We start from the raw sequence: 23680 nt of genomic DNA, 5'->3' as shown, positions 1-23680 counted from the left end.
TTGGGGCTATACCGATTCCCACCGCCTACAAATTTTTCAAGGTACTAACTACTACTGGTTCATCGGAAATACCCAAATTCTAAAAGAAATAGGTCAAGCTTAAGCCCCTGAGAATGCAATAAATTTCGCGGCAAATATTACTGTCAGGCCACCCAAACCTGTCCATCTAGACACTTGCTACCCTGCTATCTTCTACTCTGAATTGCTTCCCTTTCGCTCATTCCTTGTTTCGCTTTTTTAGCGCGAGTGTCTACCAACTCATCCGAGGACCACCGATTTCTCTTTTTCACTCAATGTTTCCTTTATTACATTCAGTTTCCTTCGCGCTCCCAACCTCTTCCCATTGAACCTTCCCTGAGATGTATAACCTTCGGGTTGATGTCCGTATTCAAGGAGGGGTTTTAGTTGGTAGGCGGTTTAGTCGGTGGGTGCCTTCTTTCCTTTCCTTTCCTCTAGGAAAAATTAAACAAACAAAAAAGGCACACATCTGTTGGTTGGGATATAGACAGCGACTGATCTAAGACCACTAGTGTTTGAGGAGGTAAATTTATATGAATCTTTGAGGTCAAATTGTTGATTTTTAATTTATTATGTAAAATAAGCTCCGCTCTCATTTACAACAATATACCCTACCAGGGTTTTATTTTACTCTAATTATATTGCGTGTTGTGAAGATATCTATTAATTAACATTCGTCGATGTTTCCAGTATTGTGTCCAGACTGTCCCGCATAGACAACGACACACGAAGGACCAGTGTACTCGACACGTTGGAAAACAGCTACATTTAACTACTATCAGTGCATACTATAATTAAGGGTTTATAAATTAGCATATATGTCGCAAAAAAAAAAATAATTTGAGTTATTATGTTTATTTGCAAGGAGATAGTTAAGTTCGTTGTTTTCCTAATTACTTAAAATGATTAAATAAAAGCCTCTTACCTGTACTCTAAATCAAGCCATTAACAGTTAACGGAACTGCATGACTGTCGTTAGGGCAGTGATTATTAAACGGAAATATCTATCAGATTATGATAAAAGTTTATTGAACTGACAATAAAGCTCATAAAGTTCCTTTAAGTACCAATATAACAAACAACGCAAAAACAAAGAGAAAGATTGAAGTGATTTACCAAAATTCTAATTAGTCTGTTATGAATCAACACAAAACATCGGTTTTGTCTATTATGTAACTTATTGAAGTAATTAATAGCTTTTTCTTTTTTAAAGCCAGTTAAGTGGTTCTTAGTTTGAAAGTGAACCAGTTCTTAGTTGAAGAGTTATTATTCAATAGGTCATTTACGAACGACAAGGAAAGTTTATTACAATTAGTCATTATCTACTTTAATTCATCGATCTGCAGGAAAACGTAGATGTTAGCCTCAATCTCAAAGGAGATTTCGACAGCGATGAATTGATTGTGGTTTAATGTGTTTCAGGGTCAGAAAAAGGCATTCTTACGATCGAAGGCCACTTTAAATGTTGGTAAGATGCCAATGTAAAGGATTACGTTTGATCATCTTAGAGCGCATTTTCTTATTACGGCGTAGAAGCTTTTTTGAACATATACATATCGAAATTTTTAAAATAGAAGGCAAAAAGAGTCTCTAATTCAAAATAATTAAACGAGATATTATTTTTGTAAGTAAAAAATTCAGGCGAACCTCCGCTGCGGATTGATGTTACCCTTTTACATATGACCAGAAAAATAATATCAGACCTAAGAGAACACATTGTCAAACTGCTGAAACGCTCTGAGCTTGTTGCGAAGCCCCTGAATGTTTTCATAGTAAATTATTAAATTCCCTGCAGGAGAGTATTCGGGCTTTTTGGTTTCCTTGGCCGCCTTCTTGAATCCAAAAGAGCCATATATTCCTTTTGAACTAAGTTGGCCAGTTGGATGGGCTGCGTTGTGCTTAGTAAGTACATCATAGGTAAGACCAATCTACTTTCTCTGGTTTTGTACCAATTTTTTTTTATTGTTTCTATCCTGAGTATTTTCACATACTTACTTCATTTCGATAAGCAGTAGCGCTGACTTCGATGTCAGTGACTTTGTTAGATAAAGTAACCAAATCATTTGCACAACTACCTAATTCTAATTTCGAATCCTACTCAGTCGGTTGTTGTTCTATAGCAGTAAATCTTTTCATGATTGATACTTTGATATTCTCTATAGGTACTATACTCTGAAAGTGGTATAGCTTATGGGTTACTGTGACAGTTCGCTGGCCTGCCCATCCTCAGTCCTTTCTCGTGCTATTTGAGGTCATTCTTCGTGCGGAAGACCGAAACGTCGTGCTCATGCTTGTAAAAATGTGTTTTGTTTGACTTCTAAGTATCCTTGGAGGTCATTCTTCAGCCATCACCCCTTTTTAAAATACAGTAGATTTTTTGTAACCTTAATTAGAGGAGAAGCATGTCAATGCTTGCCCAACGTTGTTGAACTTTGGCCTTCTAAATATTTTGTGATGTAATTGAACTTTGGTCTTTTGAATTTTTTTGTAGATAAGAGGAAACGTTACAAAACAGGATTGAACTTGCATAGATTTACTGAGAGTGACTACGTTAGGATTAGAAGAGTTCAAGTTTTATCATTGTCTGCTTTGAATAACATACTTTTTTATTTCATTATATAATTTACTTTAATCCAACTATTATATTTATTATTAAAACCTAACTATTTGACATAAACTTTATCCCTATTTCGTTTTAAATATAAATCAGGATATTTAATTTTTAGTAATTGTTGTTGATAAAATCCTCCTAATATATCTTGTCCATTATAATCTTGCAGTGTATACGTAACAGGGTTTGTTAACTTTTTCAACTGTAAAAGTTTCTGTTGCGAATTAGGCTGATATACTTTATGAAAGGCCCCTCGTACTTTGAAAATTCCGACACGATCGCTTACTTTAAATTTAGAACTTTTATTAACTAATTTTATATGATTATACACGGTTGATAATAAAAATTTCTCATCTCTTTTAGTTTTAGGTTTCATTAGTATTGTTTTATTTTTTCTATTATTGTACTGGTCAACTACATCGTCTAATATATTAATCCACTTGTAACTCCCATTTAAACAAACGTTTCCACATGATATTTTTTAATGTTCTATTCACTCTTTCAACAATTGTAGCTTTTTTCTCACTGTATACATTGTAATGATTAATACCATACTTTTCCACCATATTTTTAAGCTCTTTATTAAAAAATTCAGTTCCTTGATCAGTTTGTAAGTTTTTAGGTGTTTGAGTTTTGCTTTCGTTACATCTCGAGATGATTTAGTTTTAATCGGATAAATCCATACGAATTTTGAAAAACAATTTATAACTATTAATATATGTTTGTAACCTTTGCTTTCCTTAGCATACGACATCATTTCAACAATATCAGCTTAAAAAAGATCATTTAACAATTTTAAAATAATTCTACGTCGATTAAAGTTTATTCGTGCAGGTTTATGTATCTCTTCTACAACTTGCTTTTTTGCTTCGGCGGACATGACTAATTATTTTATAATGGTTACTTCTTGTAATTCTTCTATTATAGAATTAATTTCATTTACATGAACTGTATGGCCAGCCTGTTGTGAGGTATACTAAACTTAATCTACCAACTAATTCGTTTGGATCGTTCCAGTATGTAAAATCGATTGGGTTATTTGTCACAACGTTGTTGTTGTTGTTCATAGTCACGTGCTATTATTTGTTTATATTTTGTCGATCGACTACCAGCGATTTGTTTGTTGTATTGGTAGTGACCTTTATGAGCAAAACTGTCTGCGACGCGCTGATGAGATCCAACAAGATCGAAATCGCGATCCGTGTCTGGCGGTTTCGACAGAATACAGACCACTTCGAATAATTTTTTAGATCCGTTTTTGTGTAATCGGTGGGGGCTTTTTTAAATAGTAATTCAGAAAGACCTCGAGTACCTTTAAATCTTTTCTTCTTTATAGTTACGTCCGATCCATCTATATGCAATTGTGTGTTGCCAATGTAAAATTTTTCAGTTTTATTATCATATCGTACACCGGTTTTCTGATCGAATGCGTCAGGGTTATTATATAATCGATCTATGTATTTTCTTGGTAACGTATCACATTGGTCTAAATATTCTGTGTATGATTTTTCAGTAGCTTTTAATAAATCTCTTAAACATTCTTATTGTCGACTTTCACTTTAGATTTTTAAATGATAGTGATGGAATTTGTGAGGCTTGTTCTTCTCTCGCTTAAACGTTTATGTATCGGTGTAGAATTATACCATGATTTTGATGATACTGACGTTGTTTGATTAAAAAGTTTTGAAATATCTTTCCACTTTCTCGCAGTGTAATTATCACTGTAGGCAGTGGTACATTCACCTATAGACTTAGGCTCATTGTCATCATTAACTTTTAGTTTGGTTTCAATATTTTCTAAGGTTTGTGATTGGCGCGAAGACATATTCATGCATAAGTTGATTCTCTTTCAATAAATTTAGTTTATTTTTTACAATATTAATCTTTACGCTGACGCTTAATCTGCTTTTCCATGATGTAGGTGAATTATCTACGAGTATTATCTAATTATGTTTACTAAAGCTTTCTCTTTAAATACATATAGTTTAATAAATAGCTCAATCACTGCTGTGTAACAGCATTTTAATAGCTATATAACGGTTTACAAACAGTTTTTGCAAAAGAAAGAAGCTACATCCTCATTTAACAATATAACTATCAAATCCTTTGCTATAACGCCCGTCGTTTATTTTACTATCTTTAAAAATTGATGAAAATCCAAATGGATACTGAATTCTTCATAAGTCATGTCTACGCCCACGTGATCGTTATAAATGTGTTTTGAATTCAGATCGTCTTGTTTAAATAAAATTAAACAATTTGCATTGTCTCTTATCAAGTGCTTTGCAATCTTTGCATAGGTTTGACAGAGATAAAAACAGTCTATGTGGTTGTGACGTCCCATACTAAAGTATTCACGAATTAAATCCTATTTATCAGTTGTTACGTCTTCAAAAATGAATATGGAATTCGTTTTAGCTGCCGATGGATTCATTATATTTTCACTATTACTAAAGCAATAATAGCCTATTTCTTTTATCGGATTCAGTAATTTTTCTAAATAAACCTATTTAGGTTGGTAGAGGGACTTTGAATAAATATAGCTATTTTTAAATTTTAAACCGAAGGTTGTCCAATATAACTAATCATTACATTGGTTTTCCCACAATTTGAAGTTCCAATAATGAGACATTGTAAAGTTCCGGGGAATAGTTTGCTGTGCTTTTGAACTTGATTTATTAGCATGTCGTTATTTTCAATATTGAATGTAATTTTCTGTTTTATAACCTTCATCTTTCCAATTATACAGTTTCTCTATAACTAGTATTTAAAGATATTATTTTATCTAGCAAGGAGGACATAGAGATAGCTTTAAATAATATGGAAGCGCTACTGACAGATCATGAAAATAAATAAAAATAACAGAAAAAGTAGGGAAAATTGCGAATATAAAGATAGGAGACGAAAAATTAGAACAAGTGGCTGATTTTAGATATCTAGGAAGTCAGATAAGTCAGGACGGAAGGAGTAGTAGGGATATAAAGCAGAGAATAGCGCAGGGTCGTGTCGCCTTTAATAAAAAGAAGTCACTTCTATGCCCGCGAACGGTTAATTTAGAAATTCGAAAAAGNGAAAAGGACTGGGTCTTTTTTTATGAATAAGAAAGAACAACTTCCAATAAAATTACCTAATAAACCCCTAACTGAGGTCGACATTCATAAATTTGTAAAAGCATTAAAAGTATCAAATGAATCGGGAGTTATAAATTTAGATAGCGATAGCGGTAGTGGAACCCACTGGACGGCTTATAAGAAAAATGGATCTGTCGTAGAGTATTTCGATTCGTTTGGTAATTTAAGACCACCGTTGGAAGCAATTAATTATTTTAATTCAAAAGGATTATGTAAAGTACTATATAATTGTACACTTTATCAGTCATATATTAGAGGCAGAACCGGAAGTTAGGAGGGGTAGAGGTAGATCTAAGTTAGATTACTGTTCACAAATAGTTAAGGATGTGGGTTGTTCTAGTTAGTAGAAATGCGAAGTTTAGCTCAGGATAGGAAAGTGGAGATACGTGTCCAACCAGTCTTAGGACTGACGACCCTCTGATAATGATTAACAACAACAACAACAATACAATGAAATATGGAAAAGGTTTTTCAGAAAAGACACTATGTTGAATACCATACGAATTAGATATACCGGGTTATAATTTTTGCAGCCCAAATACTAATTTCGACAAACGTAGAAATCAGTTGGGTATAAATGAGCTGGATAATGTACGAGGGTGGATTGATAAGTTTCCGGCCTAACCAAGAGATGACGCCACTAGGCCTACCTTGAGGTGACATTCTATAGTACCATCCTTGGATAGCTTGTAGCTATAGTTTCAGCCCGATCTCCTTGCTAGTGTAGGTTTGACAGCACGCTGAACAAGACGCCTCTGTGGTTTTCGTAAAAATGGAAAAGCAGGAAAATCGTGCTGTCATCAAATACTTTTATTTGAAGGGGTTAACGCCGAAGGAAATTAAAAAAGAGATGGACTCAACACTGGGGACATCCTCCCCGTCATATTCAACCGTTAAGCAGTGGGTTTCCGAGTTTAAAAAGGGTCGTGTGAGCACCTCTGATGGGCCTCGCTCAGGACGCCCCGTTGAGGTCACAACTCCAGATATGATCGAAAAAATTCATCAAATAGTGCTGGGAGACCGCAGATTGAAAGTGCGTGAGATAGCTGAGACCTGTAAGATGTCATATGAACGTGTGCAACATATTTTGCACCAACATTTGCATATGGAAAAGCTCTGTGCAAGATGGGTGCCGCGTTTGCTAACAGTCGACCAAAAATTGATTCGAAAAAACATTTCTACCGCAAATTTGTCATTGTATAAGCGTAATCCAAGCGAATTTTTGCGTCGATTCGTAACCGTTGACGAAACGTGGGTCCACCACTACACTCCTGAAACCAAAGAACAGTCTAAACAGTGGATTGGACCAGGGGAACCAACTCCAAAGAAGGCAAAAACAATTTTTTCGGCGAACAAGGTTATGGCTACTGTTTTTTGGGATGCAAGAGGTATTATATACATTGATTACCTTGCAAAGGGTAATACTATCACTGGTCAATACTACGCAGACTTATTGCAACGTTTGAGCCACGAGGTGAAAATTAAACGACCTCATCTGGCGAAGAAAAAAATCTTGTTTCATCACGATAACGCACCAGCGCACACGTCAATCGTTGCGACGGCTAAAATCAACGATCTAAAGTTTGAATTGATGCCGCACCCTCCTTACTCTCCAGACCTAGCCCCGAGTGACTATTTTCTGTTCCCTAATCTCAAAAAATGGCTTGGCGGTAAGAGATTTGCGGACAATGAAGAAGTAATCGAAGCTGTAAATGGTTATTTTGAGGAGCTTGACGAATCAGTCTATAGAGATGGCATTAATAGACTGGAACACCGCTATGAGAAATGTATCAGCCTTGGAGGAGATTATGTTGAGAAATAAAAAAAAAAAATTTTTAAAAACCTTGTTTTTCTTGGTCAGGCCGGAAACTTATCAATCCACCCTCGTATATGAAAAGCTCATGATCTTTTTTACGAACAGGAAAAAGATATCCATCAACGTGACGAAGGTGATAGGATACTAGCCGATAGAGCGTTAACACGATTGAAAGTTGATAATTCAAGGGCAGGTGAAAAGATGGCTGCATCAGAAGTGGATGGTGCGATGAAAGCCAATATAAAGTTAGGTTAATTTAGGTTATCTATAAATCATGGATACATCAAATACTGTTACAAAATCAAATGGTAATATCAACAATAATGATAATGAAAATGAACATAATGATAATATTTTACAAATAAATCGACCTAATAAAATAAAACATAAAGGTGAAAATGATTTTAAAAATATAAAGACTACTCAACGACTACGACTACGACCACTAGACCACTAAAACATATGAATAATGATGTTTATGTTGATGGTGATCGTCCTGATATTATCCCATCAAACATATTAAAATTTAGTTAAGTCAAAGAAAAGAAAATTTGATTTTAAAGATAATAATGATAATTATCAAACAGATGTTCCTAATAAAAAGATAAAACTCTGACAACTAATTTAGTTCAAGTTTATTCTCTCGTATCAATGGCAACAAGATGCGGCTAAAAAGACAATCACAGCAAAAACAGTTATCATTATCATCAAAAATAAGAAGAAAAAGAAAACAACAAAAATAGCCTAAAATATCTTTTAGTGGGCTCATTAAAAATTTAAAGAAAGAAATATTTCGAAAGAAACCTAAACATACTACTCCAATCGCGAAGCAAACAACTGTGGGCAGTAATAGTAGTCATGGTAAAAAGACAACACAACGTGTAATTAAAATTCCTAGAACTGGTGGCATTCTACCGTTGATACCAATATTTTTTGGGAGCATTTGGTAGTAGCGCGACACAAATAACTAACGCAATAAATTCAGCTAGAAATGCAAAACGTAAACTTGAAGAAAATCAAAAGCATAATCGAAAGATGGAAGCTATAGTTGTGAAAGGGGGAAAAGGGTTATATTTGGATCCGTACAGAAAAGGACTGGGTCTGTTTTTATGAATAAGAAAGAACAATTTCCAATAGAATTACCTAATAAACCTCTAACTAAGGTCGATATTTATAAATTTGTAAGAGCATTTAAAGTGTCAATTTTTCGTGGCATATTTTCACGTGATCGATTGCCTAAAAAAATTACAAAACATGAGTCGGGTGTTAGAAATTTAGATAGCGATAGCGGTAGTGAAACCCACTGGACGGCTTATAATAAAAATGGATCTGTCGTACAGTATTTCGATTCGTTTGGTAATTTAAGACCACCGTTGGAAGCGATTAATTATTTTAATTCAAAAGGATTATGTAAAGTACTATATAATTGTACACTTTATCAGTCATATAATACTTGGAATTGTCGTCAGTTATGTATTAATTTTTTATTTATATAAAAATAAAACTTAATAAAATATACGAGTATTTTGTCTAAAACTATCGATTTCAATATAGAGAAATATAGAGAGAGATGTCTGATCTACTAATGTTTACTTATAACGAATCTTCCATTTTAAGCAACGATTTTTATCCAGCAATTCATTTAGATGAAAATTCTTCATACGAGATTGGTTTAATAGACCTAGATGTAAACAACGCCATACCAAGCATTGATACTAAAAACAATAAATTCCATTACATAATAAACGATGATAATGATAGTGGCATTGAAACTAAAATTTCTACTACGAAAATTACTAAAAAGAAGAAAGAATATTAAACTAAGGTAATAGAAATACTTGTAGGGAGTTATGAAGTAAAGGATATTAATGAGTACATACAGAACTAGTTTAAATTAATGAAGAACGGTATATGCCAATAACAATACACTCAAATGTGAAATAAAATGTACAAAAACTATTGATTTTTCAAAAGACAATTCAATTGGACAATTGTTGGAATTCAACAAGCAAATTTTAAAAAAAGATAAACATCATATTTCTGACTTTCCAATTAATATTATACGAGTTAACATAATTCGTGTTGAATCTAACATAGTAACAAATTCTTACAGCAAAGGAGAATCGGTGCATAGGATTCATGCACTCTACCCAACCGTTCCACCTGGTTATAAAATTGTAGAGAAACCAAACAATGTAATTTATTTACCGATTACTACTCATATAAATAACAATTATAACCCTTAAAACAGTACATCAAAATGGAAATTTAGTTAATTTCAGACAAGAAGGTATCACAGTTACACTACATCTACGAAAAAGAGTGAATTAAGAGATTTGGTTGTAATATTTAATGATAGCAGTAAATACCACTGATTAAGATATAAATACACTATCAATAGTTAAAAAAATTAGTAATAAGCATAAGTCTAAAAGACTAACATTGGAAAACAAAAAGTTTTTACTCTCTCGGTTTTAAATTGAAAAATAATAATGACAAATATATTAAGGGTTAATGAAAAGATCAACTTTGATAATTTGATAACAAATCTAATTACATTCTCATCAGCAGTATGCAGCAAATACGTTTAATTATAACGATGAATGCAGAATTCCCAAACAACAACAAGATATCATTACATTACTGTGTGATAGTTTTCTATAATTGAAAGGAAAATTAACAAAAACCCATGGAAATAAATCGGCAACTGTCACATTGATTAACAATGCCTTTACCTTTCTATTCGAAGAAATTAGATACGAATTGGGTAAAATCACGCTAAACAGAATTGTATGGAAAGTACCTCACTTAACAGTTTCCGATTATGAAAAAATCAATTATTGGACTATATTGAAAAAAATGTCAGTCTACCAATTACGCTTAGAAGTTGGAATCACATGAATATCCGTTACTTCAACAATAAACCAGGCATCATACGTGGGCGGTTAAATCGGCATCATATATAGAAAAAACACGATTTATCATAATAGCTTTTCAAACTGATAAAAAACATAATTTAAAAGTAGATAATCCGTATGACAATATTAATATAAATTATCAACAAAACCAATTTGCAATTTTGTCAAATGTATAGCAAATTTCAACGATCGTATTATCGGAATAAAAGTAGCGACGAACCTGCCCTAACACCAGATTTGTTTAAGAAACGTGCACCGCTAGTGGTTATTATTGATTGCTCACATTGCTTACATGAAAGTGAAACTATTAAAAATAATGCTATTGATATTCGATTAGAATTTGAAACGGTTGAAAATATACCTGCAAAAACGTCTGCGTACTGTCTAATTATTCACGAAGGATTCGTGAATTACAATCCACTTACGAGTGTTCGTATTCTATAGAAAAATTAAGTTCAGATGTCTTAAATGTCAAGGCGAAACTGATGTACCTATAGTAATATGAAATGTATTCTGTGCACATTTACAGAATTACTAAAGTCTGAAGGCCATAAGCACTGTCCCATTTTTATTTAAAGGGGTCCTCAGGTTACGAAGATAAACGTCTGAATTTGTAAATATTTCAGTTTTCATTTCAAGTTCGAATCTAAGTTGAAAATCATGTAAGTATCAGGTGATGTTCTCCAATTTTTTTATATTTTTGTTGGTATAAATTTAGAAAAAAATAAGGAATCTAGTCAGTAGAAGAAGCAGAAGAGTGTGCACGGGTAAAAGAAAAAAAAATGGAAAATCTAAAATCGTTGATTTACAAAGTTTTAAAACAGACACTAATCTTTTGAACAAAGAAATGAACGTATTTTTGTTTAAACCTCCACACCATTATCAATCATTATCACTGATTTATAAATACGAAGATTATTGGTTGTTGAGAAACTTTCACGGATTGTCATGGGAAGGTGGGAAATTTAACTACTGTCTCTTGAAATCATCATCATAAGGTCGTCAGTCCTAAGACTGATTGGACACGTACCTACACTCTTTCCTATCCTGATCTAATCATCGTATTTTCCTAAAATTAGAACAACCCATATTATTAACTATTTACGAACAGTAATCGAATCTAGGTCTACCTCTACCCCTCCTAACTTCCGGTTTTGTCTCTACTATATCTCTGACTAGACCTTCATGCCTGAGAAGATGTCCTACTTACCTATCTCGCCTATTTCTAATTGACTTTCATAGAGTCCTATTCTTTCTAATACCTCTTCATTTCTAACCTTATATATCCACGGTATTCTCATCATTCGCCGGTAACACTACATTTTAAATACTTTTAACCTTTCCTTTTTTCGTTGCGCCCACTGTCCTTGTTCCGCACCCGTACAGCGCCGTGCTCCAAACATACACCTTTAACAATCTTTTTAGAATTTCTAAATTAACCATTCGCGAGCATATCAGTGTCTTGTTTTTATTGAAGGCGTCTCGACCATGTGCTATTGTCTGCTTTATATCCCTACTACTCCTTCCGTTCTGACTTATCTGACTTCCTAGATAGGTACCTAAAATCGGCCACTTTTTCTAATTTTTCGTCTCCTATGTTTATATTCGATCTTTCCCTACTTCTTTTTCCCTTGCATACCAGTATTTTAGTTTTACTTTTATTTATTTTCATTTTATTTAAAGCTATCTATAACTTCTCCTTGTTAGATGCTAATACTTCTATATCATCTGCAAATCTAAGCTTACTAATCTTTTGCCGCTGTATATCTATCCCTTCAGTTGTACTGTCTTTAATGATGTTGATTGCGTCTTCAACGTATAGATTAAAAAGTAGCGGTGACAGTGTGCATCCCTGTCTGATTCCCTTTCTAATACTTACTTCATTACGTTGCAGCCCCAGCTCTATAACTGCCTGTTGTTCTTATAAACTAAGCATCACTCTTCTATCTTTGTAACTCAAACCTACATTTTTAAGTACATATATTTAACATTGTTTTAAACGCCTTTTTTAAATCTACAAATCCTGTGTACGCACTCTTTCCTTTTTCTGTCATTTTCTCTATTGTTACCCTTTAAATAGAATGATCTCCAGCGTTCTTCTATTTCTTCTAAATCCAAATTCATCTTTCCCTAATAGTTTGTCCGCCCTATTTTCAATCCTTTTCTGTACAATTCTAAATAAGATTTAATCTAATTGTTCTTAATGTGACTAACTAGCTTAAGTATACGATTTCTAACCTCCTGTCCTGCATGTTTTATAATTTCCCCCTGTATCCCATCTACACCTGGCGTCTTATTTAAGTTAGTTAATGCTATATCGAACTTTTCTCTCATTATGTAATAACCTAGCTCATCTACCTCCACACTATCTTCCTTCTTTAATAAGTATATCTCCTAAATCATGGCCTGCGTAAAGGTTCTCTAAATATTCTTTCCACCTAGCAGCTTTTTCCCCATTTTCTATCAAAATTACCCCTGTCTCGTTTCTTATATTATTACTACTGTACCCTGCATCTCTAAAATTCCTCTTAATTATATCATAAGCCTCATCGGTTTTACCTACTTCAAAATTTTCTTCTTTTTTACACCCCCTATCAATCCACTGTTGCTTAGATGTCCTACATTTCCTAATTATTACCCACTTGATAACCTTACGTCTTTTTCGCCCTTTTTCGTCTGTCCTCTTTTTTTTTTCTTTTTTTTACGGTTTCCTACTTTCGTTTTGTTTAAGACCTAATATATCTGTAGCTGCTAACTGTAGGCACGTTTTCATGCAGTTCCATTCTGTCTCTATTCTGTAATTCGTTTCTCCCGCTGTCTTTAGTATTTCGTCTGGTTTTGTACCTACCCTATTACGCGTTTCATTACATTTTAGCTTTTCTAACTCAAGACGTCTCCTACCTTAGCGCCTGCTAACGTGATGGTTGAATAAAGTATTGGCGACGGTTAAGTTATGTTTGTCGCAAAATTCTAAAAAAAATTTGGTAGATAATAATTTTAACAACTAAACACTGAATAAAAAAGATAAACGTTTATTTATATATTTTATTATTCAATTATGAGCAAATTACAATTCTTGAAATGAATATTTTTAACTGTTAAAATTAAATTCGTCATCATCATACTATTTCTTAGTGTGGCGATTGCGGTTGCTGCTACTGCACCAACATGTTTTGATCATCCTATTTTTTAATGTTTTCATTTTTTTCTTTTTGTTACATTTTCCTTCGTTTTCCATTGTTTTTGCAGACACTGAATTGACTTGATTGATCATTCTTTTTCCACTTGTTTGCGGTTGCTGCGTCACTATTTTGTCTGTTTCTCTTCCAATACTTACCATTACCCTATCTTTTGTATCATCTTTCACCATTTGCAAACTTTCTCCTTCATCGCCCTTTAAATTGAATGTATATCCTTGATATAGTTTTTGTAATATTTGCAATTCATTATTATCCTCCGTCGGTAATTTTAAATGTACGATAGGTAAATTTCCTAATTTTTTTAGCATTGTATCAGCTCTCGGGGTGTACGATAGCTTAACCATTACTACATTTTCTCGTTTTTCAATTATTCTAACACCAAATCTATAAATACAAAGAAATTTAGTTTATGAATTCAACGTTTCATTCGTTTAAATAATACTTATTATAAAAAAAAAGAAAACGACAGAGCACTTACTTAAACATCTGTTTCGCTGCAACATAGACAGAGTCAGGTGTTACCATTGATGTATCAGTAGATTTCAAAACTAATGTACATGGTACATTTGCCATTGTTGCTGCTTTCGTTGTTGAGAACTTTAGAAGTATGAATAGGTGGTTATGAAGACTGGATCAATATATACTAATCATTAATTTTTAAAATTATTTACACAGAATTTGCATTTAATAAATATATTATCAGTTAATTAGTGTAGTTTATAATTTCTTTTGTAGTTTCAAAATTGACTACTAATGATATAATTTCGTAAATTGCTTAGTTTATATTTTCAAAATGTTTCACTTGATACCATCAAAATACATTTCGTTATCTACATTTAATTGAACTGTTAACTTTATCTATCGACGACCTCTTCACCTCTTATCACATAAAAAACAACTATAAATATTAACAATCTGCTACTTTGTTGCAATTCTTCACTTGTTATATCAAAACAAAACTTTCTGCTATAAATATGTAATAAATTTAACACACTTCCATTTAAAATATACATTAAATAAAGCTGTGTGTGTTTACCCTACGAGTGAAACTCTAGGTAAGTAATGATTTTTTTAATTAGATTGATAGATAATAGCTTTATTAACATCCAACTTTCTTGCTCTTTCCTCGTGTGCTCACTTATTCCAGTTTGTTTTTGCGTTTGTGTTCCTCTTTCAAGTATGCCGGTATATTGATTGGGTGTATTTCTTTATATTGCTTTGCTTATTTCGATGAAATTAGTTTTTCCTCTAGTTTTTGCTTGCCCTGTTTCAATTTTTCAATTTTTCAATTTTCTCTGCTTTTGCTCATATGTCGCTGTTATTCTCCGTAAGTTGATTAAAGTAGTCAGGTGTCCATTTCATTTCTAGTAATTCCTTCTCTCTAACTTCGGCTTTTCTGCTATTTTTTTTCTGTATTTAATTTTATCTTATCTTTTACTTAGGCATTCTTTAAGTAGATTGCTTCCCTCGTTTCTAATTTTTTCATGCCATTTTTTCTTTGCCTGTTTTTAATTTTAGTAGGTAGCTTGGTGTTGTTTGATCAAGCCTGAGGATCCTTCTAATACTTTGTGCTCTGACTATTCCCATATTTTCGCTTCATACATTAGTATACTTTCTACCAGTACCTCAAATAAATACATTTTCTTTTCCCAAGTTTCCTTGAAATTTCTTTCAGATATACTCCATATTTTCCCTAAGACTGTAGTTGCCTTTTTTTTTAAGTTTTTTATTTGCTTTTTGTTTCCGTTGTTCTTCTGTATGAAGCAGCCTAGGTAGTTGTAGATTTTTACTTCTTCAATTTATTTTCTTTCTCATGTAAATATTATCTTTTTCATTCTTCCACCACCTTTTCTGCTTCTCATTATCTTCGACTTATCCGTATTCATCTCTAGGGCTCTTTCTTCCCATTTTTCTCATCATCTCTGTCATCCCCTCTTTATTGTTCGCTATCAATACTATATCATCCGCGTAAGACGCTAACATTAATTTCTTCTTTTTCATAATTACTCCTCCTATTTAAATTTTCTTCATTGTATTTCCAGGTCTTTGCTGGTACTGCTTTATTCAGCTAATTTATAAAGTACTCAATGTCTCTTCATTCCATATTATAAGTTCTCTGTCTTTCTCCTGTTCCTTTACTTCCTCTGTATCGACATTCAACTCAATTTGTATCATTAAGTGATCCGATGCTATCCCTTGTTTAACTTCCATTCTTTTGATTTTCGCTTCTCCGATTCTGTTTGTTATCACATAATAAATCACCGATTTTCCCGCTGCTCCAGCATATGTCATATGCATTTTCATTTTCTGTGAAATTTCCATACATTATGTACAGACCTTGCTCTTCCATCCAGTTTAATAGTTATTTCCTAAATTCATTTACAGTTTTGTCGTCTGAATTTCTAAGTTCTGTTCCTGTTTTATCTTCTACTTTGCCTCCATTTCTAGCTGTTCTAGCGTTAAAGTCTCCTCCTATTATTATCGGTTTTTCTTTATTTTCTTCTATGATTTTTGTCATCCTTTCAAAATTTTCTTATTTATTTTCACTCGTAATTATTATTTCTTCACCTCCTATCTTCAAGTCGTTCCTTATCAACTCAGTTTCTTTTTTTGGTAGTAATTTCTTTATCTAGCAAGTTTTTTGTGAAAGCTGCGACCATAGCTCCTTTGGGTCTTCCTTTTTTCTTTTCTCACTTGGCGTTTATTTTCGTGATTTCATATGTTTTTAGCTGTCGCTCTAATTGAACATCTTTTTCTTTTTCTATCCAGGTCTCGGTCACATTTAATATGTCGTTATTCCTTAATTCATGCCAATCCTCTTCGTTTAAACCATTTATGCCCCTTACGTTCCAGAATACCATTTGCATGTTTTTCTTATAGTTATTCCTGGACGGTGATTCTATTCTTCTGTCTTTCCTTCCGAAACCATTTTCCTTCCTTTTATCCCAGTATAGCTCTTCTTGTTCTGTTATTATTTTGTTATAGCTAACTTTGCACTTTGTTCCTTTTTCTCTTAGAGTTCTGTTGCTTTTTTGATGACTCCTTTTCTACTCAGTTTTTCCAGCCATGGTGTGTCATTGTTGATAAATATTTTGTCTTTTTCTTGTCTCAGTATTTTTTGTTTTTCATAACATTGTTTTTTTGCTCTATACTTTCCAGCTGTGTTCCTAGGGTATTTTCTACATTTCTTATGAGCTAGAATTTCTGTACTATTACTTTTGCTCCTAGCTTTTTCTCCACGCATTTCTCTTAGTTCTTCTTATCCTTTATGTCTGTTCGGCCAATAATTACATTCTTCTTCCTTCTTTCTCTCTGAACTTTCCATTAGCCATTTCAGTCGCTTATTTCTTTTCTCGCCGCTTTTACCAGGTGACTCTTGAGTGTCTGCTTCCAGTTTCTCATTTTTCTTTTCTGTAATACCTTTTCTACTTCTTCCATTTTTTCTTTTAATTTCTTTTGTAGTTCACCGATTGTTTCCTCAATTAGTGTGATTTTTTGTTCATACGTGTTCATCTTCTTTTCTTTTTCTTGGTTTTCTTTTTTCAAGCTTTTGATGTCCAGTTTCATTTTATTCATTTCCTGTCTTATATTTTTTTATAGGGTTATAAATTTGTTCTTCAAGTTGTCGTTTCCCTTCTCTATTTTTTCATGCAGGTTTTTCCATCTATATTTCTTTTCTTCGTCTCTTTTCTATTGTTTCTCTTCGTTTTCCTTCCATTTTTTCTCTAACATTTGCATCAGTGAATCTTTTCCGCCCATTGTCTCCTTATTTTTGTTTTTTACACTATGTTTTTACTGTCTTTACTTTCTGGGCTCTTTTAAGCCTTTTTTTTAGCTTCTTCTGTACTTTTCTCTAGCCTTTGTGCTGTTGCCTTTGCTTGAGTTTGATGATGATCGACTTCCGTTTTTAGACCCGTGTGGTTTGTCTCTTTTTTTTTTAGTTCTTTTTAAGTTTCGATTACTGTCTCATTCAGACATAGCGAATTGATATTTTTTTTAACAATGCAAAATGCATTATGTCGTCATTTAGCTCCCTAGTCGGTTTTTTATGTACTTTCGTGTCAAGTCTGGTTTTCTGCTATTTTTTCTTAATTTCTTTTAACAGCAACACAATTCATACACTAAATTACTTTGCCTTTTTGATAAAATAAGTTTTTATGTTAACTTTTTTTTCTAAGAGACTATCTCCCGCTATGTCCGCGTCACACAATCAAAATTAATGCTACTAACTTAAAAATTACTCACTTAGAAAAGGAACCCTTAAAAACCAGAAGTTGTTTATTCTATTTACTGATTATAATATCCTCTTTTTGCCACTCAAAAGTCAAAGCCCAAATCGCTTAAAATTCATCTTAATGCTATACAAACGCGCAGAGCTGGGCACAACACGTCCGCACTTCAACAAAGCCAACTAGACCAAATATTTTTTAATTATAAATATTTAATAAATTTAACGCACTTCCAGTTTAAACATATACAAAATAAAACCTTCTTTACTTAGAAACCAGCATGTAGTATATCGTTACATTATTATATTATTATAGCATGGTGCCGTAGACATGCTATTTATTGTATAATATCAGCCTAGAGACGTGCTACGGTCAGATCACCACCTGGAAGGTATTCAGATTACGACGAGGGCTAGAATTTATTACTGATTTGAAGACCAACCTGATTCATCATCATTAAAAGGGAACGCAACGGTTGAGTACTCAAAAAATGGTATAAAATGTATTAAACAAATATGTTTGTAGCATATTTTCATAAATTTCATTCCATATAAAATTTCTTTTTATTATCTTCTACTTTAATACAATTTCTACTGAAAGCTATCAAAACACGTTTATTTAAACTAACAACCTCTTCACCTCTTGTTATATTAAAAAACAACTTTCTGCTATAAAATGAGGAAGTAGTGATTTTTTTTAATTTTTACTTTTATTGCATGCTTATAGTTTTTGTATTTATTATAGCATCATCATTGATTCTCCTATTAAAATATGTTAAAATAGCAGATAATAGTCAACCTCTCACGAAGGCAACACCTTTGGCTGCAGGTATCGATTTGAGAAGTGCCTATAGTTACGAAGTTCCTGCCCGTGGTCAAACTCTTGTTGATACTGGAATCAAAATTCAACTATGGATAGGTCATTACGGTCGTATTGCTCCATGATCTCAACTAGCCGCCAATCATTCTATAGACGTAGGAGCAGATGTTATTGACGAAGACTACAGAGGTGTAATTAAGGTACTATTATTTAATTATTCTAATAAAGAATTTGTACTAGAGATAGGTGATAGAATAGCTCAGTTAAATTGTGAAAAAATATCATATCCAACAATTGTCAACAATTGTTGAATGTTCACCATTAGATAATACAAATAAGTCAAATTGTGGATTTGGATCTTCAGGGATAAAATAATACTTTTTATAATTCGTAAAGGAAGCTAATGTTATTCTTAAGGATTTTATTAAGAAAATAGAAAAAGTTGGCATATTAATAAAGCTAAGGATGACTACACTAAATTTATTAAACTTTTAAATTAAAATATTTNACTTGATTCAAATGTGAATAAATCAAAAAAAACTAAAAATAGAAATATACAATGGGTAGACCTAGATTCATGTTTTAGAGGAAGAATTAGAACTGGTAGCATTGTAAATTATAAAATTAAGGAACCGATTAAATTTTTAGATGCAGCCTACAAAAGTTTCGCTTTAAAAGTTAAAAATTCTTTAAGACAGTCTATTTTAAAGGTAAATGCAATCTTTTATGGCAATTTTATAAAACCTCAAAATGGTGAGACTGAAATTAAACACTTTACAACTAGAAATAGCGTTATAGATCACAATTCAAATTTAAAAGATTGGTACAATGAAAACATTAAAAACAAAATATTAACAAAACTAGAAGGATTTCAAGAACGGGAGTCAGGATGGGCCCTTTACGAAATAATACAACTTAAAATAAATATTAATAATTATGCTCCAATTAACGTAGGTATTTCAACATATGTAGAAATGCCTTCATTTATTAATAATTCAAAATCAGTTATCAATATTCAAAATAACGATAACTTCCGTTTTCTATGGTCAGTTGTAGCTGCACTACATCCTTCATCGTTCAATGGAAATCCAAATAGAACAACATCATATACACACTTCAGTAGGATATTAGTATGAAGGAATCAATTTTCTAATTAAGTTGAACGATATAAATAAATTTCAAAAAATTAACAATTTATCTATTAATGTTTTCACGCTTGATAAAAGTAGTATTGTACCCATTTGTTTGAGTAAAACCGATTTTACACCTCATATTAACTTATTAATGATTCCGTGTGATAATTTAAATTGTTATATTAATGATAATGATGATAGAAATCATTTTTCAGATTCCTATACTGAGTTTAATGAAAGAAACGTTGAATTAATTTCATTTTGCATTAATTAATGACCTTTCACGACACAAACAAATGAAAAACAGTAAAATTAGAGAATGGATATGTAATCGTTGCTTAAACAAATTTACATCAAAGCAAACTTTAAAACGCATTTAATTGACTGTAAAAATTTAAACAAGACAAAAATCACTTTACCAAAAGCTAACGAAAAGTATTTAAAATCTAAAAATTTTAAAAATAAGGAAATTGTATCGTTTGTAATTTTTATGCTGATTTGGAAAGTATACTAGTTAAACACAATGACTTAAAATGTATAAATATTAGGCGTTCATTGAAGAATTGGCGATAATGTTTAGAAAGAAAAAGAATGTTCACTGGTTTAATAGATTTATTTACACAAAAGGGAAAAACGTTCAAACTTATAATATGTATATATGTGGTCTTAGGTACACAAATATACGCGAACGAATAGTAGGCGAGCGCGAAGCACGGTCAGCCGTGCTAAGGATGCAGTAGGCGCTGGTCTCTACTAATTTTCCAAGGTAGACTAGACCCCGAAGGATGCTCAGTCTAGAGGAGCTGTTAGAAGAAGGAGACACCTAGCTGTCCATACGACTGGGTAGTGTCGGATTCCCGTGGAAGGTGTCCTCGGACGTATCGACTAAAACCATTCTACCTCAAGACGTTCTAGGACCACTTAAGTCCTCTTCAGCCGTATATGTTTGTTGATTATGTGATTCATCATCATCATAAGATCGTCAGTCTTAAGACTGGTTGGACACGTACCTCCACTCTATCCTATCCTGAGCTAAACTTCGCATTTCCCTAAAACTAGAACAATCCACATACTTAACCATTTGCGAACAGTAATCTAACCTAGGTCTACCTCTACCCCTCCTAACTGCTGTTTCTGCATCTAATATGTCTCCGACTAGATCTTCATGCCTGAAAAGGTGTCCTACCAACCTATCTCTCCTATTTCTTATTGATTTCCATACAGTCTTCCGTTCTCCTATTCTTTGTAATACCTCTTCATTTTTAACCTTTTCTATCCACGTTATCCTCATCATTCGTTTATAACATCACATTTTGAAAGCTTCTAACCTTTTCTTTTCCGCCGCGCCCACTGTCCATGTTTCGCACTTGTTCAACGCCGCGCTCCAAACATACACTTTTAATAACCTTTTCCGAATTTCTAAATTAACTGTTCGCGAGCATAGAAGTGACTTCTTTTTATTAAAGGCGACCCTAATACTCCTTTCGTCCTGACTTATATTCTTCTAATTTTTCGTCTCCTACCTTTATATTCGCAATTTTTCTTACTGTTTCTTTTAGTTTTACTTTTATTTATTTTCATACAGTACTGTTTTGCAGTACCGCTTCCACTTAATTTAAAGCTATCTCTTATGCGATTGTGGTTTTTATATTATGTGTCTGTTTGTGTGGTGTGTGTGTGTGTGTGTATGCCTGGGTTTGTGTGTGTGTGTGTGTGTGTGTGTGTGGGTGTAGTGGGTGTGGTGGGTGTGTGGGTGTGTGTGTGTGGGTGTGGTGGGTGTGTGGGTGTTTGTGTGTGGATGCGGGCGTGGGTGTGAGTTTTTATTTTATGGGGTTGGGGAGTCTTTCGTTATAGTTTGTGTATTCTTCAGGGATCTTCAGGGAGATCTGGAATGATCGCCAGAAGTTTGGCAGGAGGGAAGGGGATCTTGCTGTTCGTTGGGGAGTGTAGGTTAGGGTTCTTGTTGATGTAGGGTTGTTGTTATCGATAACTCTTTTAGTGAATTTGGATTGTAGGTTATTGATTCGTGTGGGGATTGGGGTAATTGGAATGTAGTTGTAAAGTGTGTTGGACGGAAAGTGTTGGTCTAATCTCGCGACTTTACGTAAAATGCGTCGTTCGGTTGCAAGAATCCTGCGGGTTAGGTTACGCGACGTTGTGGTAAGTGTAGCTGCCATATAATCAATTGGCGGTCTGACGAAGGTTTTTCGTATGTGTGAAGGAGTGTATCTGTTACAAGTTTTTATACGCCCGTTTATTAACGAAATTAGGTTAGTGCGTTTCCGTACTTTGGCCAATGTGTGTTTAGTGTCTGCATGCGGGTTCACTGTGTGTGTAAATATGATTCCGAGATACTTTATTTCTTTTTGTAATGTAAGTTCAAAGTATCTTCTTCAACAGCCCAAAGCCCATACGTAAAGAAGGGAAAGTCGAGAGGGTAGTGCGAGCCCTATACTCCCACTCCGTTGGAAGGGGGTTGGTCATGATATCGGAAATCGACGATGACACTATCGACGAGTGTACTCGGGCGATGCGACGAACTATACGACGGGTTGGGTGCGAAATTGAAAACGTAGAGATGGTGTTACACAAGTAGAATGCAAAAGTGTCAGAAACATGAGCCTTTCTGTATTGCATATTAACTAAAGTGTTATTATGATTATCTTTCTAAATTTAAGTTATACACAGGGAAGGATTGTGTTACATGGTTCGTTAGGGAACTTGAAACTTTAGCTTTTGAATTTAAAAATATTTTTTCAAAAATAATTCCAATTAAAAAATTATCATGTGAACAAGGAAATTAACATCTTACTGTTGCATATTGTCATATTTATTGTAAACCATTTAGTAGTGAAAATGTTAAAATAAAGGATCACTGTCATTTAACAAGAAATTATAGAGGTCCAGTGCATTTAAATTGTAACTTGAATTATATNTTCTCTTTCTAAATTTAAGTTATACACAGGGAAAGATTGTATTACATGGTTCGTTAAGGAATTTGAAACTTTAGCTTTCGAATTTAAAAATATCTTTTCAAACATTATTCCAATTAAATAATTATCATATGAACAAGAAAATCAACATCTTACTGTTATATATTGTCATATTTGTTGTAAACCATTTAGTAGTGAAAATGTTAAAGTAAAGGATCACTGTCATTTAACAGGAAATTATAGAGGTCCAGCGCATTCAAATTGTAACTTGAATTATAAGAATAGTCATACAATACCTGTAATTTTTCACAATTTATCCGGATTTGACAGTCATTTCATAATTAAAGCTTTAAGCGTAGAAATAAAAGGTAATATTTCTTTATGGCCGGTTAATAAATAGTACTATATTTTATTCACAAAATTTATAGAAAACACTAATGTAAGTTTTAGATTTTTAGACTCATTTCGTTTTATGACTAGCAGCTTATATAAATTATCATATTATTTAGAAAAGAAACAAAAAATGATGAAGAATTTGAATTAGTTCAGTGTAAGGGTGTTTTTCCGTATAAATATCTAGACTGTTAGGAAAAATTACAAGATATTGAATTACCATCACCTCGAGAAAGCTTTTACAGTTCAATTTATGATTGTAACATTTCTCAAACGGAATACAACCTTTCATGTAATGTGTGAAAGACATTTAAAATTAATAATTTACAAGAGTATGCATCAGAATATTGCTTGTTGATATATTGGAAAATTTTAGATCAACATGCTGGACAACATATAATTTAGATACTTTACATTATTATGCTGCGCCAGGTCTAGCTTTTGATAGTATGTTAAAAATCACAGAAATTGAATTAGAA

At 33.0% G+C, this 23680-nt stretch overlaps 1 protein-coding gene and 1 long non-coding RNA gene across 3 annotated transcripts; one reads left to right on the top strand and one right to left on the bottom strand.

The window, feature by feature from the left end:
* Positions 1 to 11055: 11055 nt before the first annotated feature.
* Positions 11056 to 20878, top strand: LOC108737034. 2 transcript variants are annotated; one of them, XR_001937808.2, is made up of 4 exons: positions 11056 to 11156; positions 18239 to 18416; positions 18707 to 18942; positions 20546 to 20878. It is a non-coding gene; the product is annotated as an uncharacterized LOC108737034 (long non-coding RNA). The 2 variants fall into 2 exon arrangements; XR_001937807.1 differs by lacking the exon at positions 11056 to 11156 and adding an exon at positions 14722 to 14749.
* On the bottom strand, positions 13545 to 14380 carry LOC108737032. Its single transcript, XM_018469683.2, has 2 exons — positions 14173 to 14380; positions 13545 to 14078 (listed from the first exon to the last, which is right to left on the bottom strand). Exons 1-2 carry the CDS (start codon positions 14265 to 14267, stop codon positions 13619 to 13621), a joined length of 555 nt encoding a protein of 184 aa, XP_018325185.1. The 5' UTR covers positions 14268 to 14380; the 3' UTR covers positions 13545 to 13618.
* Positions 20879 to 23680: the final 2802 nt, after the last annotated feature.

The sequence above is a fragment of the Agrilus planipennis genome, unplaced genomic scaffold (genome assembly GCF_000699045.2).
Source record: "Agrilus planipennis isolate EAB-ADULT unplaced genomic scaffold, Apla_2.0 scaffold113, whole genome shotgun sequence".
In the NCBI taxonomy this organism is placed as follows: Eukaryota; Metazoa; Arthropoda; class Insecta; order Coleoptera; family Buprestidae; genus Agrilus; species Agrilus planipennis.
Note: the sequence above shows the minus strand (reverse complement) of the source record. Positions and strands in the feature narration are given on the sequence as shown.

Coding starts and splice junctions, on each gene's coding strand:
- LOC108737032 (XM_018469683.2), bottom strand. CDS start 14,267: ATGGCAAATGTACCATGTACATTAGTTTTGAAATCTACTGATACATCA. Junction 14,079..14,172: donor GCAGCGAAACAGATGTTTAA/GTAAGTGCTCTG, acceptor TTGTATTTATAG/ATTTGGTGTTAGAATAATTG.